The sequence below is a fragment of the Sapajus apella genome, unplaced genomic scaffold, assembly GCF_009761245.1.
Source record: "Sapajus apella isolate SASKATOON/1434 unplaced genomic scaffold, GSC_monkey_1.0 scaffold5, whole genome shotgun sequence".
In the NCBI taxonomy this organism is placed as follows: Eukaryota; Metazoa; Chordata; class Mammalia; order Primates; family Cebidae; genus Sapajus; species Sapajus apella.
In genome coordinates, this window is record NW_022436945.1 from 41,176,678 (window position 1) to 41,191,470 (window position 14,793).

Here is a 14,793-nt window from a genome sequence, read left to right on the forward strand (position 1 = left end):
GATAAACAACCACATGGAAATTATGTCTGATTTCTTCTTCTCCATTTTATTTTTACCTTTTTTCTTTGAGATGGAATCTGACCATGTTGGCCAGACTGGGTCTTGAACTCCTGGACTCAAGCGATCCTCCCACCTCGGCCTCCCAAAATGCTGGGTTTTTAGGTGTGAGCCACTATGTCCAGCCACCGCCCTCCCCCATTTTAGAAAAGATAGACACAGTAATGCAACTTTGCAAAAAGATTCCTTCAAGTTTTTCAATGTTTTTTTAATAAAATGGCATCAATTGCTGAAAGCATTATGACCTTTGTTATGCTACATAATACTGATACAAAATGTGAATAGTTCAAAGTTCATTATATATAATATAAGGCTTTAATATATTACATTTGTTTCTACATAAACAGACTATAAATATATGTGCCATAGCATGTCTTACAGTCATTGTTCCCAGCATTTCACACTATGGTACCAAACAAAAAACACATTTTCTTTTTTGAAAAAAAGACAGAACAAGGGCAAAAATCAGTAGAAATAGCTCTATATGTTAAAAGTCTAAACAATACAATAGATGTTATAATTTGGGCTATAAAGTAATTTTGAAGTCTGGCTAATAATCATTCAGCAAGTTAACAAACCCAATCAGGTTTACTGGAGTGGAGAGGCCAAATAACTAAAATACTGATGGGGTGTGGGGTGAGAGTGGGTGGGGGACAGGGGAAAGAACAAAAGGGTAAAATCCTTCCTGAAACTTTGACACCACACACAGCTTGACACTGAACCTCCCGCATTCATTCTCAGACATATCACATCAAGACAGATATGAGGGTATTCATCCAGAAGAAACCAGAAGCTGGTTTGTGCAGTCAGAGCTCTTCAACGTGGCAGGGAGCCTCGAGCTGAATGTCCTTTCTTTGTGGTGTTCTGAATAAAGGATCAGTCTGGGAGACAGGGAGCCAGAGCTGCATCATTTCCTTCCTGGGCCTTGGCCAGGAGACACGTAAGGGTCTGGAAGGAACTCTCATTAGGAGTCGGAAACAGCACAAGGAACTGTCCTTTAGCCCAAATGCGAAGAGCACGCAACCTTCTAAAACCAGAAACCCCATCTGAAGCCTTTACATTTCCGAACAGACCCCATGCCCACCTCCACCAGAGCCAACACAATGCATTTGCAGGCTCCAGTACTCCCTCAAAGCAAGCTAACGTTAGTCTTCCTTTCTATCAATCCAAATTCCACACTAAGGCTTGGCTTGGGACCGACATCCTAAGCAAAGCCTCTCGGAGGGCCTCAGCCCTGCAAATCCTTCCCATCTTCAACACCTCAAACACTTACATTGCCTGGTTTATCTTCTAGTTTTGCAGCAGTGTCAACTCCCCAGGTACTGCTACTTCTTTGAGGATGGGGCCATTTCTTGAACGTCTTTGTTCTAACCCATGGTGAGACCCACAGAAGGGAGCATGATAAATGCTTTATAAATGAATGAAAAAGAGGATCAGGTCAACACTGGGAGAAGACACAGACACATTCTTGGGTCATAAGCCTCTTCCAGGATATGCCTAGAAGACTAGCTCCCTGCGGTCCGAGGTCTTTTTTTGTTGTTGTTGAAATGAAAATCAAATGCGGCTACTTCCTAGTGGTGGAAAGAACAACACTTGAAAATCTGAGCAGCACCTCTCATGTGATGTCCAGGAGTTGGGGGCGTGGGTGCTTCCTTTTAAACAGGAGGCGAGCTCAATGTGGTCCCCGAGTCAGGCTGGAGGATCTGGGCTGTGCTGCCGGCTTGCACTCCAATCTCTACCAGCTTTAAAAGTTCTGCTTCCTCACTGGAGTACACAGTGGTGTCTGTGTCATCGGAGTGATATCCCGACTGGTAGCCGCTTGTCTGGTTTGAGCCTTCAGATGCCACAGACTCCCTGCTTTTGCTGGGTATTATTCCACTGCGGAAGAAATAGCAAACAAATGAGTTGGCAGAGAGAGGACAGTTCTTTTGCTTTTTACACTCACCCCATTCCCAACTCCATATGGGCTGCCATCTCCCTGGAGACCCCAGCCGCCTATCTTTCCCAGTTGTTAATCAGCATATCAGGTTTACAGGGATAAGGTCTATTTTCAGGTACTCGCATGAATTAATAGTTGCAGATAAGTCCTCTTATTCAGGTCCAAGTCTTTCAAGCCTCGGATGAGATGAAAGGCAATTCTCCTGAGTTATGCAAAGGCCCCAACCCATGGAACATGTTTATGGTCTCGCAGATTGACGAGTTTGTATACAGTGACAGAAGCCAAAGGGCCACTAGCATGATATTCAAGGAACTTGGGATGTTCTGACATTTCACTTGTGCTTTTCCCATTCTGGCAATTTGGGAACTAGGGGGCATGTGTATGGTGGTGATAAAGCTCTTGAGCAACTTTAAGCTTTAATAACTTGAAGCATGTGTGCAATCAAGCCAGATATGTCAAATACTGCTTTTTACTCATCAAAATCACATTCCTTGGAAGGGCTGAGGACCCCAGTCACTCAGCAGCAACCAGAGAATGTTTTCAATGGCATGGAATACTGACAGACGGTAATCATGTCAAAGCTTAGAAATGTAGGCAGTGTTGATCTAAAACTGGAGGATTTACACTTTCACAAGCCATTCTAAGGTGTTTTTTCCCGGTAATAGGTGTTTTACCCAAATTCTTGATGTTAAAAACTGCAAAAAGAAATTTTATTAATCCACGTTTATATACAGTTTAAAAGTTACTTCAAATAATGAGAAATATAATTTTTTCTTTCAATTCAACCCCAATAAAACTACTGCAGGTGTCTTAAGCAATGGCATGGTGCTTGGCACATACTTGCTGAATAAACATTTTTTGAATCAATGAATGAAACATATCATTGACTTTCACAGTTTCTTACCTCGGGCCTTAAAGAAAACAATAAAATAGCACAATGGCACATTTTAATGTGTTGGGCTTTTTTTCTTTTCTTTTTTTTTTTGGTATGAGCATTATTCAAAATCCCGTAAGTATTCCCATTTTATATAAAAGTTAGATTATAAGCAAATCAAAACCTTCCCTGTTCTTACCTGTAGGTAAGAATACCCTAGCAAATAAACTCCAGCAAATAAATAACTACTCTTATCCTATTATTCTTATAAATATAAATTTTCATTTATTTGTTATATTAAGAGCACATGCATGTATTCAAGACAACTACAAATTCCTACTGAACCACAGAGTGGAGATTATATTTAAAACCAATTTTAATACTTTTCACTATAATTAAATACTAATTCAGACAATAATATTTAAATGTCTCAAAAAATAGATATTGGCTCATTTATATGTCATACTTCTTAAGCACAGATGCACCCATTTGTATACAGGCTTAAAAATTCTTGAGTCCACTAAGATTTTAATCACATTGACAGCTTTAGGGATCACATCCAATGACCTTTTCATTTAGTCAACACCATACAAACTACTGACCACAGTAAATATACTCAGAAATTCCCTAGTATTCATGAATCCTCATAAAAATTGACCAAATCCTTTAATTTATTTAAGATTATTTTTAGATTTGTCACTTAATTTTATTGTGTGGTTTGTTTCCATTTTTTATTTGTTAAATTGATGCTAATTTCTCCAACCAACAAAGACCCCAGAGGGAAAATTCTGCACTTACATTGAAAGTCCTAAGCTCCTGCCAAAAATTTTTATTGAAATTTGTCTTTTTAATGTGGCTGAGTCTTACCCAAAAGATGGAGCTAATTTGGTTCTGTCTTCCAAAGTTTTCAGCTCTTCTGAGGCAAGAACCATACCACTGTCCGTCTGGCTGTCCTTTTTAAGAGACAATGAGATGGCACAATTAATTGAGCGTACACAATGACCAACTATTTAATTAAGCTGATTTCTCAACCCATCTATCATGTCTATCAGATAAGGTCCTGTGGAAGAACATAAAGGTATCATAGCCACAAATTGTCCAAGCTACAAAAGGAAGCAACTGCTTCCTATGAGTAGACACAGGCCAGGGAGGAGAGAACATTTACAAAGCAGCAGCTGAGAACGCCTGTTACCATCACTCTCTTCACCGTGACACTACTTCCACTTTAGTGAAATTGGTCAGAAAGCTACACTGTCTTGAACCTTGTACCAGGGGCTTTACTTACAAAAAAACCAAAGTTCCATCTCGTAATGACCCCATAATACACACACTCAAGGACAGCCTTCTAATGAGGCCCCAAGACTTTAATGCTTAGGCTAATATTTATCTAGCTAGTGTTTCATCCTTTGTATTATTTCTAAGACTATTTTTAAAAGTGTACTTACATCTGGGATTACTTTTATTTCTGGTTCTTCTAATGGGATATCTTCAAATGTTTTTACACTCACAGGCCGGCTCTTTCGCTTACTGTTCTGCAGATACTGACTGCAAAAGAACAAATATTTATATTTTACTGGTGGTATATTTGGCCACAAGATACCACAAGTGATACATAAGTTCATTATCTTTCAGCCACAAGTTTAATAGCAACCTTCAAAACATCCTTTAGAAAAACAAAACAAAATAAAAATCTTTCTCTGCTAGCACACATGGAAAGCTTAATTTCCTGAGAAACTCCATTTAAAAGTATAATATAACTAAAGAGTCTCGATGAGCCTGTTCTTTTGAATTCTACTTCTGAGGTCCAGCCCTGGACTGAAGACAACAACAGCAGATGGAGTGATCAACTGCCTTCTACTTGGCTTCCTGATTGCCTGGGATTCCTCCAGTGGGCTCTGGATACATTACCGAGTGTTTCACATCTGTCTGACCATCTCCTGGGAAAGGTTTTCTGGATAATGCTCACAGAGCAACTGTTCAAGGAAAGATGGGCAGAGGAAACATCTGAAGGTCTCCTAAAGAATACTGAACCCAGCAGTGATTTGAAGGCAATCTCTTCCTCCTCCATGTAACAGAAGCTTAGTGTGCAAAGGGAAGGTGGGCTGAGTCTCACTGTCCCCTGGTTTTAGCCTCTAGAGCTGCTGTCTCAGGAAAGAGCAGTGGTTTGAGAGTCACAAGATATTTTGCCTATTTCAGAGTCTACCACTGACTGCAGAAACTTGAGAAAGTCATGAATATTTCCGTGCCCCTCTTGTCCCATCTGTAAGATGTGTTGGCAGTAGCACTCCCACCCTAGCTCACAGGGATGTTGGGAAGATGAGCGACATGGAGAACGTTGCGCTTATTGTTCTAAGGAAGAATAATGATTCTCAAACAAAGCTCATTTTCTTCCTTTGAATTCCAAAGCTTCCTTCAGGAGTCCAAAGAATAAGACTTGTCAGAAAACAGATCCTCTCCTTCTTGGGAGTGCTCCTTCCTGGTCATTTGGCTTTGGGTGAGTCTAGGTGATCCCATCAAAATCGCTTACAGCCCAAGTAGAGTGAAAGACCCACCAACTCAGAAAATACACTCTTCATTCCTATACCAGCCTCCTTCCCAGTACAAGCAGCCTTCTGGAACATGTTGCATAGACCTTGGGCCAAATGAGAAGAATGGAAATTGAGTCTCTCTCCCCTACCCCAAGAGGCTGGCTCCTCCCTATACAGAGAAGAGAGAATGAGATTTACTGGTGACATCCTCACTCAGAATACTCCACAAGTTAGAGGATATGATATACAGGGTGCAAGATAGCCTGCTTTCTCATAAGTCCAGCCCCTAAAAGTAATGGTTATCAAAAACGACTGGTACCGTAGTCAATCATTCCTTCATTCACTTGTTCAGGAAGCCCCCGCTGATAATCTGCCACATGCCCAGCACTCTGCCAGATGCTGTTTAAGCAGCATCTCATATCTTGCTTACCACGGTACCTCTTAGGGGTGAGTATTACTATCCCAACTTTTCAGATGAGGAGCCCGAGGCATAAAAAAGTTGAGGAACTTATCCAAAAGCACATAACTGGAATGTATGAATTATTATTTTGAGGGCAATGAGGAGCCACTGAAGGGTTTTAAGCATGGGATTGACAAGATCAGATCTGCCGTGTAGAGAGTTGACTCTGGATTGGAAAGGGTAAGACTAGAGGTGTAAGGCCCATGAGAGGGATACTGCACTTCCTCAGGAGAGCTTGGCTAGAAAAACGGAATGCCCATGGGGTTTGGTGATGTAGGCTCATTCTAGAGATATCTAGGGGATAGAATCAACTAGAATTGGTGAGTTTGGATGATAATTCAGTTGCCTTAGAAAGGGCAGCTCCTTAAATTCTGATTCCAGCAATTTTTTAAATGGCATGATCCTTTCACGATTGACAAAGCATATCCACGGACAATGGATGCCTCTGTTCCTCATAAGACAGAGAAATAGATCTTTTAACTATTTCCCCCTTGCAGATAAGGGAGCCAAGGATTAGGGAGAAAATGGCTAATAAAAGGCAGAACTGGGACTCAAACTTTGACCTTCAGAAACCAAAGCCCATGTGAACTTTCTGTTTTGTTTTCCTCTACTCCATACAGACTCCCTTGGAAGAGTATCAGGAGGAAAAGGAAGAAGAAAACAGCAGACACGATTGTTCAAGCCTTTATTAAGCACCCAGTATGTACACAGTGCTGTTCTCTTGTCATGCAGTGGGCAGGGTGGGGGGTGTAAGCGTCAGGTATGAAACAGACAAAAAGTACAGAAAGGACAGTCCCACTTCAAGCAGTCTAATGGCAGGGTCAAATTCAGGAATACCTAGCTAGCAGGCTATCCCAAGCATCAATCTACAAGGGGCATTTAATCATCACCAACAATTAGCCAAAATGGAGAAAATGGCATGCACCAAGACCAAAACCAGTTCTCTAAAAGAGAACTGCAAAGAAATTTCCGAAAAGCTGCTTGATGTGGGAGGTGAAACTCCCAGAGAAAATGACAGAGCAATGGTAGATGGTCCCCAAACTGCCCTCAAAGAAAGATGAGCCCAGTGGGTATGTGCTTTCTTGCAGGAAGCATGCAAACTTGAGACCAGAGCTGATCCACAGGGGAAATTAGAGACAAAGCTAAGTCTAGACGTAAGTGGTCTTTCCCCACACACTTATCAGCCTTTTCTCTAAATAAATGCTAAGTAAATATTTTTCATATGGTTTAAAGGGGCAACAAATCATGAGGCTAGCTCCCACAGTGATATCTCTGTCCAGCTCTATTTATAACGCAACGGAATTGAAAATTAGAAGGAGGAAGCAAGTGAGAAAGACTGCTCAGCTTTTGTACTTGGCCAGAAATGCCTAAGAGGATGGAACAAGCCCCCTGAGAAGTACCCCAGCCTCAACTCCTTCTCCCCAGAGACGCAGAACCCCAGGAGAGGAACAGAATGAAGCATGCCATGTGCAAATGCCTCTATCTGCTTTTCTTTGAAACCAGATGATTAAAATGTGACCGTGAGTTTTATTTTTAAGGAAAAAATAAAGGTGGAGGAGGTTGAGAGGAGATGCAGACAAAAGATTCTAATTTCCATTTTATTTTTCAAATTATGGCTGGATAAAAGCGAAACTGGACTGGAAAAACCAATTCAAAAATCACAGAAAATAGGAGCCAGGCCTGTGCTGGCAGTGCGGTGTCACATTTGTCCACGCTTCTGGGGATAAACGTTAGCAGTCCTTTTATAGATCCAGCATCGTATTCGGTGCTTCCATTACCCAAACATGACTTCATCTCCTGCTCAGCACCATATGCAGAGCACCCGGCGAGCCAGGAGGCTGCCGACTCAGATCATCACTCGATCTGGTCACAGAAAACACATGGAATATAGTTCATGATCAAATGGCTTTCTGATAAAGGGGGAGGCAATAATAGTGTGTGAGAACAATTGTCACACCAAAAGGCCGGCTGAACTTGCGTTGGAAACGTGTAAACACAGGAGTGGAACCCTAGTCTCATTTTGTTACTGTTTCTCTCTGAGGGCCCCCCTTGGCATGGGAGGAAATAGCACGGACTTAGGCATCAGAGGAACTGGATTCATCTCAAGGATGTGATTTTAAGCGGCTCGCTTAATAGGATCTTTTACTGAGTGCTTTCAAGGGAGAGGTGCTTAGAAATAGATTTTATCTTACAACTCTCAAAACATTCATTTCAAATAGCAACACTGGCCTTGTCTCATTTCACAAATAAGGAAACTGAGGGAGAGGCTAGATAATTCACCCCAAGTCACACAGCTGCTAAAAGGCAAACTCGGGGGTCCTACTCAGTTCTATCTGACTCTAATACCTCATCTTTAACGACAATTTTATACTGCCCTCAGGTAATAGAATTGAGCCTCGTGATCGACAATACATCCAAAAAAAAGATCATTGTTTCTACCTTGCCTGGCTCTGAGTGTTTCGATATGGGCAGCATCTGATAACACATGGCAAAGTTCTTTAAAAATATGCCTAATGCTTTTGGCTTCGGTGGAATGGTCAGCTCACTTGCTGGCTTCTAAGCTTTCTTCCTCCTCATCAGTGTTCCTGCTGCCCCGCATGACTCTAGGGGGCAAACTGTTCACGAGTTCCCCTTAGCATTCCCTGCCATGTGGCAACCTGGCCAAGTTCTGGACATGAGAGAGCTCCCTGCCCTCACTGCAGCCCGGCACACTCAGGCTGGCAGGCTGGACCCGTGCTGTCAGGGGCTCCAGTTAACGAAGGAAAACACCCAAAGGGGCTGGTAAAGAAACAAAGCAAAGTGAAGCAGTCTCAGCCTTAGTAAAAGGCAATTTTAATATCATATTGTAGAAAACCACACCAACTCTTTCCTTATGCACAGGTGCTGGGAGAGAGAAAAAAGAAAGCTGCCTTCAGAACCCCTCTGCAAATCAGGAAAGGACTGCGGTGCATGTGTTTTAAATAAGCCCAGACATCCCATTATGCAAATACAATGCTGAAACTCAGACTTGGGAGGGGCTTCTGAGATGCAGTGTCCAGTCTAATTCAGGACACAGACCCATGGCATTCTGTACCCGTGCCAGAGAGCCATAAGTATGTTCTCATGCATGCACAGAACTCTTCTCTTCTGAATCTCTCCTAAGCCATTTAATTCACATTAATAAAAGCGTACATGGGGATAATTTAAATGCAGATGTCTTTGTAAAACTGGTCTCTTTATTCTGGAGATTAACAAACTGTGGCATTCCAGCTATTGCAGCTGCAGGGCTTGAAATTCTTAAAGGCAATGCTGTGGCAGCAGCGTGGGCTACAGATGGGAGGAAGCACACCTACCCAGGCCCTCTTGCAGGAGCATTCCCCATTATGTTAGCCTCAGGGCTAAGGTTACGTGGAAGTGGGATAATGCAGTAGCCTTAGACAAGGTCTTCCTTCCACTTCCAATCCCCCTCCCCAAGATGGCCTTGAAGTCACCCTCCCCCAGGGGATGTTAGGCCATATACACTACCTGATTCCTGCTGTGTTGTCATAATGGAATTTGGGGTCACATACTTCCTCCTCCTCCATACAGGAAACAGGTGACGTGGGCAGAGAGAGTCCAGAATCCTCTTCCATGCTCAAAGTCTCTGATATCGGAAGAACGATGTAGTCCTTGCCATCCTGAAACAATAAACACAGAAGACTGTTGTTATGGCTTCTGTTCTTCAAGTGCCTTTTCATGAAAAACAAAGGCCACGGGGGCTTCTTGGCTACATAGGGTGTGTGGCTTTCATATCTGAACACAGAACTTTAAGACAACGTTACAAATCATGCATCAGAAACAAAAGGGCATTGAAATGGAAGGTATATTACAGGGGAGAGTTAAAAACAAGATGGGTAAGGAGCCCACAGGGAAGGCAGTTACAATGAAGAGAACGCAGGCTGTGGTCAGAGAGGTAACAACAGAACACACGGAGCTACGGAGAACAAAAAATCGCTCCTTCACAAAGCCCTAACCACACAAGCAAGCGCTTCAGAGGGCATGGTATCCAGTGTTAGCCTCCACATTTCAAGGCAATGGAAAAAGTGATGACAGTCTAAAGAAAAGCAATAAATGGGTAAGAAAATGGGTCTTCTGAGAAAAGTTTGCACAATTGAATAGTATTGCATCTAGAAAAAGAAATAGTATTGCATCTAGAAAAAGAAATAAAGGGCTATTGGATACCTGTAAATGTTTGGGAGGTTTATTGATAAAAATAGAGCTGACCTAGTGTCCCCCAGCTGTTCAAAAGAAAAGAAAGAGGAAATTGGCTTCCATTGCAGTAAAAGGCATTGACTGGAGATTAAATAACGTTCTGGTAGCAAAGACTACAACTCCAAAACCTTCCAGTGGAAGTTATAAGAGCCTGGGATGGTACCAAGGCAGAAACCATCTCTTTTGCATAGCTTAGATGTATTTTTGACTGCAGAATTTATTAGAATTTCTTGAAATTTCTTCCATTGTTGATCTTCTGTGGATCAACCGGATATTTGTTGGTTTGTTTCAACTTTAGAAGAGCATTTGAAGATATAACAAAGAGATAAGTAGGTAGAAATCAGAGTGGTCTGCTCCCAGGTTAGAAATTAGAATCCTGTCTGTCTAAAAGGGTCATTACAGCTTTTAGAAAAGCATTGTTACTCTGATGAAGAAGAGCACAGTAGATTGTTCAGTGCTGAGAGGATGACATGGTGGCCATGAGATGACAGTTCAGGCAGTAGGGGAGCCCTTGACATCTAAGTAGTTTTTGTAGAAGCTTCTTGGATACAGGTGACAAACCTGCTGAGCATTAGCTTGCAAGAGATTTCCCAAATGCTCCACCAACTCTGAAAACGTGGGTCTCTGACTGGGCTCCCCATGCCAGCAGTCCAGCATGGTCTGGTACCTAGAGCAGCAAAACACTGATTTCATTAAATGCCTCTTTCTTCCGGGATGCTGAAAATAAGCACTTAAATGAATACACATTTATAAAGAGCCCACCACGAGTTGAGATGCTAAATAGGGATACAAAACTGTGTAAGACACAGAGCCCCACACTCCAGAGGCTCAATGTGTATAGAAAAGAAAACATTAAAAGCAACATCTAGTAAAAACTAACTGGTTGCTTTGAATAATAAAATTCTTTTCAAGAAGGGATGACTCCATGCTTGAAATTATCAAGAAAGGCCTCAAAGTAAAAGCAGGACACTAACTGGGCCATGAAGAAGGTTTAAATAATGGAAAGACTTCCAGGCTAGGAAAACTTGTGAGCAAAGAAAGAGAACAGAGGAATACTTCTTAAAGTCTTACATTTCTGGTGTAGTATAATCGGGGGCCCTCATTCTAGTTCCTTCTTTCAATCGCCTACAAAATTCTTCATCAATCTTTACCCCAGGATATGGAGAAGCACCTAGAATAAAAGAGGGAGGAGCCATTCTTTGATTTCCTCTTATAGAAAGCCCTGAGCCTGAGTCTTGCACATCCTCATCACCTATGTATTTATCTTTTTTTGTTGTTTGTTTTCAAAGCTTCCAGGAAGTTTTACCTGATAGATGTGAAGTACAGGAGAGAAAAAGGCAAATTTTGTCATTCTCTTTGGAGTCTGGATGGAAGGACAAAGAGAAATGACTCACCTAAGGAAAATATTTCCCACAGCAAAACACCAAAAGACCAGACATCACTCTGGATTGTGTACACTCTGTCAAAAATTGTTTCCGGGGCCATCCATTTCAAAGGGAGGCGAGCCTACGGGATAGAAGACAAGGACTCAGAACCCAAATAAGCAAATATCTGAAGAAAAAACTTCCTTTGTTCCTGAACACAGGTCCTGAAGCTCACTACGAGAAATTTAGTTGTTTTTTTTGTTTGTTTGTTTTTTGAGATAGAGTCTCGCTCTGTTGCCCAGGCTGTAGTGCAGTGGTGCAATCTCGGCTCACTGCAACCTCTGCCTCCTGGGTTCAAGCAATTCTCCTACCTCCGCCTCCTGAGTAGCTAGGATTATAGGCATGAGCCCCGCTAATTTTGTATTTTTAGTAGAGATGAGGGTTCTCCATGTTGGTCAGGCTGGTATCAAACTCCCAACCTCAGGTGATCCGCCTGCCTTGGCATCCCTAAGTGCTGGGATTACAGGTGTGAGCCACAGCACCCAGCCAGTAGTTTTAATTCTGTTACTTAACAGAGCACTGGGTTCATGTTTGAAACTTACATCTCCTTTTCTGACGTAATCTGGGTCTTTATAGATATCCCGGGCCAAGCCAAAGTCACAGATTTTAACCACGTTCTTCTCTGATAAGAGGATATTTCGTGCTGCCAGGTCCCTGTGGATACACTGCAAAGAGAATTGTGTGTGCATTAGTTCTCAGCACAGCTGATCTCTTTCACATCTGTTGTGATCTCATGCTTCAAAAAAAATCCCACATCAGAAAGCCAACTGATTAACAAGGACTGGGTTAGTACCTTTTATCAACACTGAAGTAAAAAACTCTCTGAGCTTTGCTGAGACACACATCTGCTTATTCCATAAACAGCCCCAGCCTTTGGAGTTAAATAATTAAGTTATAATATGATGATGGAATCATAAACAGGCTTCTGTAGGACACAATTAAAAATGTGTTTCTGGTCACATCCACACATCCCTTTTGCCTGGCCCCATATTTGGTTAAAAACGTGTTATTCTAAGGAGGTCCCAGAATGGCATTTATTATTTGAATGAATGCACGGAAATCAGAAACAAGGGGCTCTCATTGGTTTAGTGCTCTTTGTTGGTTTCCCCCTTCTGTATGAAGCTGAAGCCCAACTGGCTCTGATAAACACTTCCCAGTGGGGCTTCCGCTGATTTCAAAGTGCTGCGTTATCATAAAGGTCTATTAAGGCAATTTCGGCCTAACAAGAGTCAGGTTGATTCTCTAGAGCACTAACAATAAAATGAGATTCACCTTGGCTTTCTTTCTCTTCCTTTTAGCTTCTTCGTTTCCCCTTTCTGTGTATCCTCTAAACTTCATCTAACTTCCTACTACTCGGCAGCTTTAACTCCACGTGATACTTTATAAGAAAATGAGTCTTAGGGAGCACAAGAAATGAATCAAACTTTTTCTTTTCTTTTTTTTCTTTCTTTTTTGTTTTTTTGAGAAGGAATCTCTGTCACCCAGGCTGCAGGGCAGTGGTGCAATCTTGTCTTACTGCGACCTCCACCTCCCAGGTTCAAGCAATTCTGCCTCTGCCTCCCAAGTAGCTGGGACCACAGGCGTGCACCACCACACCCAGCTAATTTTTGTATTTTTAGTAGAGACAGGGTTTCATCATGATGACCAGGCTGGTCTCAAACTCCTGACCTCAGGTAATCCACCCACCTTGTCCTCCCAAAGTGCTGGGATTACAGGCATGAGCCAACACGCCTGGCTGAGAGGACAATTCTTAAGTCACTGTGATCATGTAAACCGGGCATTGCTGATCTTCCCATACCTCAAATCTGTATGGCACTCTCCTCTGAACAAGGCATATTCAAAGCACATTTTCTAGCACAATAGAGCAACACCAGGAATTCCAAAAAACAGACAGTACTTTTGACTTTTCCCCCCAAACAAAAAAACTTCCTTTTGTTAACTCAACAACCAAATGGATTCAAGACATCGTCTGGTAGGTGTAAGGGAGGTTAAAGGATTCCCACATTCATGCCCATTCTTTTCCTAGTCCGCAAAAGGAACCCTAAGTGGCGAATTCTGGCCATTAAAAAATAGTAATAATAAATCATAATCTCTAAGAAGTGCAAAGGGCTTTTCTCTTTGGGAAAACCCTATAAATCCTCAGTTCTCCCCCTTCCCCTTGGGAGAGCGAACACAAGAGCTACTAGCAGAAACTTTGAAGAGCCTGCAGCCTTGAATGCTGTGAGAAGCTTTAAACTTCAGGGGAGAACATGGGTTGAAGATTTCACTCTAGTTTAAGAAAAACCAAAAAATGCATAACTTAAGTCTCTCTGTCTTCATTAGGCTGCAGGAATACATTCTGTCAACTGATAGTTCTTCCTGATCCTTAACTGGAAGTTTTCTTATCTAATATAAAATTACACATTTTACTATTTCCAGAGGAGTCACTGCCACCAGCCTGTTCCCGCTTGGTGTTTACAACCTTTGGAATAGTTGTGACTTGTCACGTCCCTACCTCAGCTTTTGTTTGGCCTATTTTTCTAATTTTAGCTCTTTTAATCGCCCTCATCTGAAGCCTGTCCTTCCTGGCTTCTAATTATACTCCTAACAAATACTTTTTGATTGATGTTGATGAATGTAAAATAAATTAAAAATAGACTCTCATGCCAAGGTATGTGTAAGGCTCAGTCCCTCCCCGCTCCAGGTCATTGCTCAAATGTCAATAAAGTAAAGCCTTCCTTGTTTATCTTGTTTAAAATGAATGTACACAACGGACAGAATAAACATACACAAATAAATCACTCCCGTATATTCTACAACCCTTCTTGTTTTATTTCACCATAGCATTTACTCCCATCTAACCTACAATGCATTTTACTTGTTTATATTGCTTATTGTTTGCTCTACCTACTAGAACTGTAAACCCCATGAAGGTGAAGAGCTTGGCCTCTCTGTTCACCACAGTATCCTCAGTGCTCAGAAGACTTAGTTAATGTTTGACAAGTCTTTATTATACAGCTTAATTTCATGAACTCTCTAACCACTGTTACTTAGCAGGAACAGAGCCTCCCCATTAGAGCTCTTCTAAGAGACACAGAAGTGGTGAATGAATTATAATCCCAAACAAGCACCAGTGGCTGACACGGGACCTGTGATCTGAAAAGATAGCTGATTTCCCCTCAACCTGTCTTACCTTTCGCGATGCCAAGAACTCCATGCCCTTAGCCACTTGAAAGCTATAACAGATGAGATGTTCCAAGGTCAGGAAGTCCTTATACAGATCTTCAGGAGCTGTCCAAAGA

The 14,793-nt window shown here is 41.9% G+C and overlaps 1 protein-coding gene across 4 annotated transcripts in view; it reads right to left on the reverse strand.

The window, feature by feature from the left end:
- Window positions 1–244: 244 nt before the first annotated feature.
- Window positions 245–14,793, reverse strand: part of KDR (kinase insert domain receptor) — a 48,612-nt gene continuing 34,063 nt past the window's right edge. The window contains exons 22-30 of one of the 4 annotated variants that reach the window (XM_032274228.1): window positions 14,685–14,782; window positions 12,055–12,177; window positions 11,483–11,594; window positions 11,160–11,259; window positions 10,650–10,755; window positions 9,363–9,514; window positions 4,316–4,415; window positions 3,738–3,823; window positions 245–1,935 (exon numbers count right to left, since the gene is read on the reverse strand). In XM_032274228.1, coding sequence (XP_032130119.1) covers window positions 1,713–1,935; window positions 3,738–3,823; window positions 4,316–4,415; window positions 9,363–9,514; window positions 10,650–10,755; window positions 11,160–11,259; window positions 11,483–11,594; window positions 12,055–12,177; window positions 14,685–14,782 — 1,100 coding nt within the window. In that variant the 3' untranslated portion in view covers window positions 245–1,712. Of the gene's footprint in view, window positions 1,936–3,737; window positions 3,824–4,315; window positions 4,416–7,437; window positions 7,722–8,673; window positions 8,742–9,362; window positions 9,515–10,649; window positions 10,756–11,159; window positions 11,260–11,482; window positions 11,595–12,054; window positions 12,178–14,684; window positions 14,783–14,793 lie in introns of those variants that run through there. The other 3 variants (XM_032274230.1, XM_032274229.1, XM_032274231.1) reach the window with 3 other exon arrangements.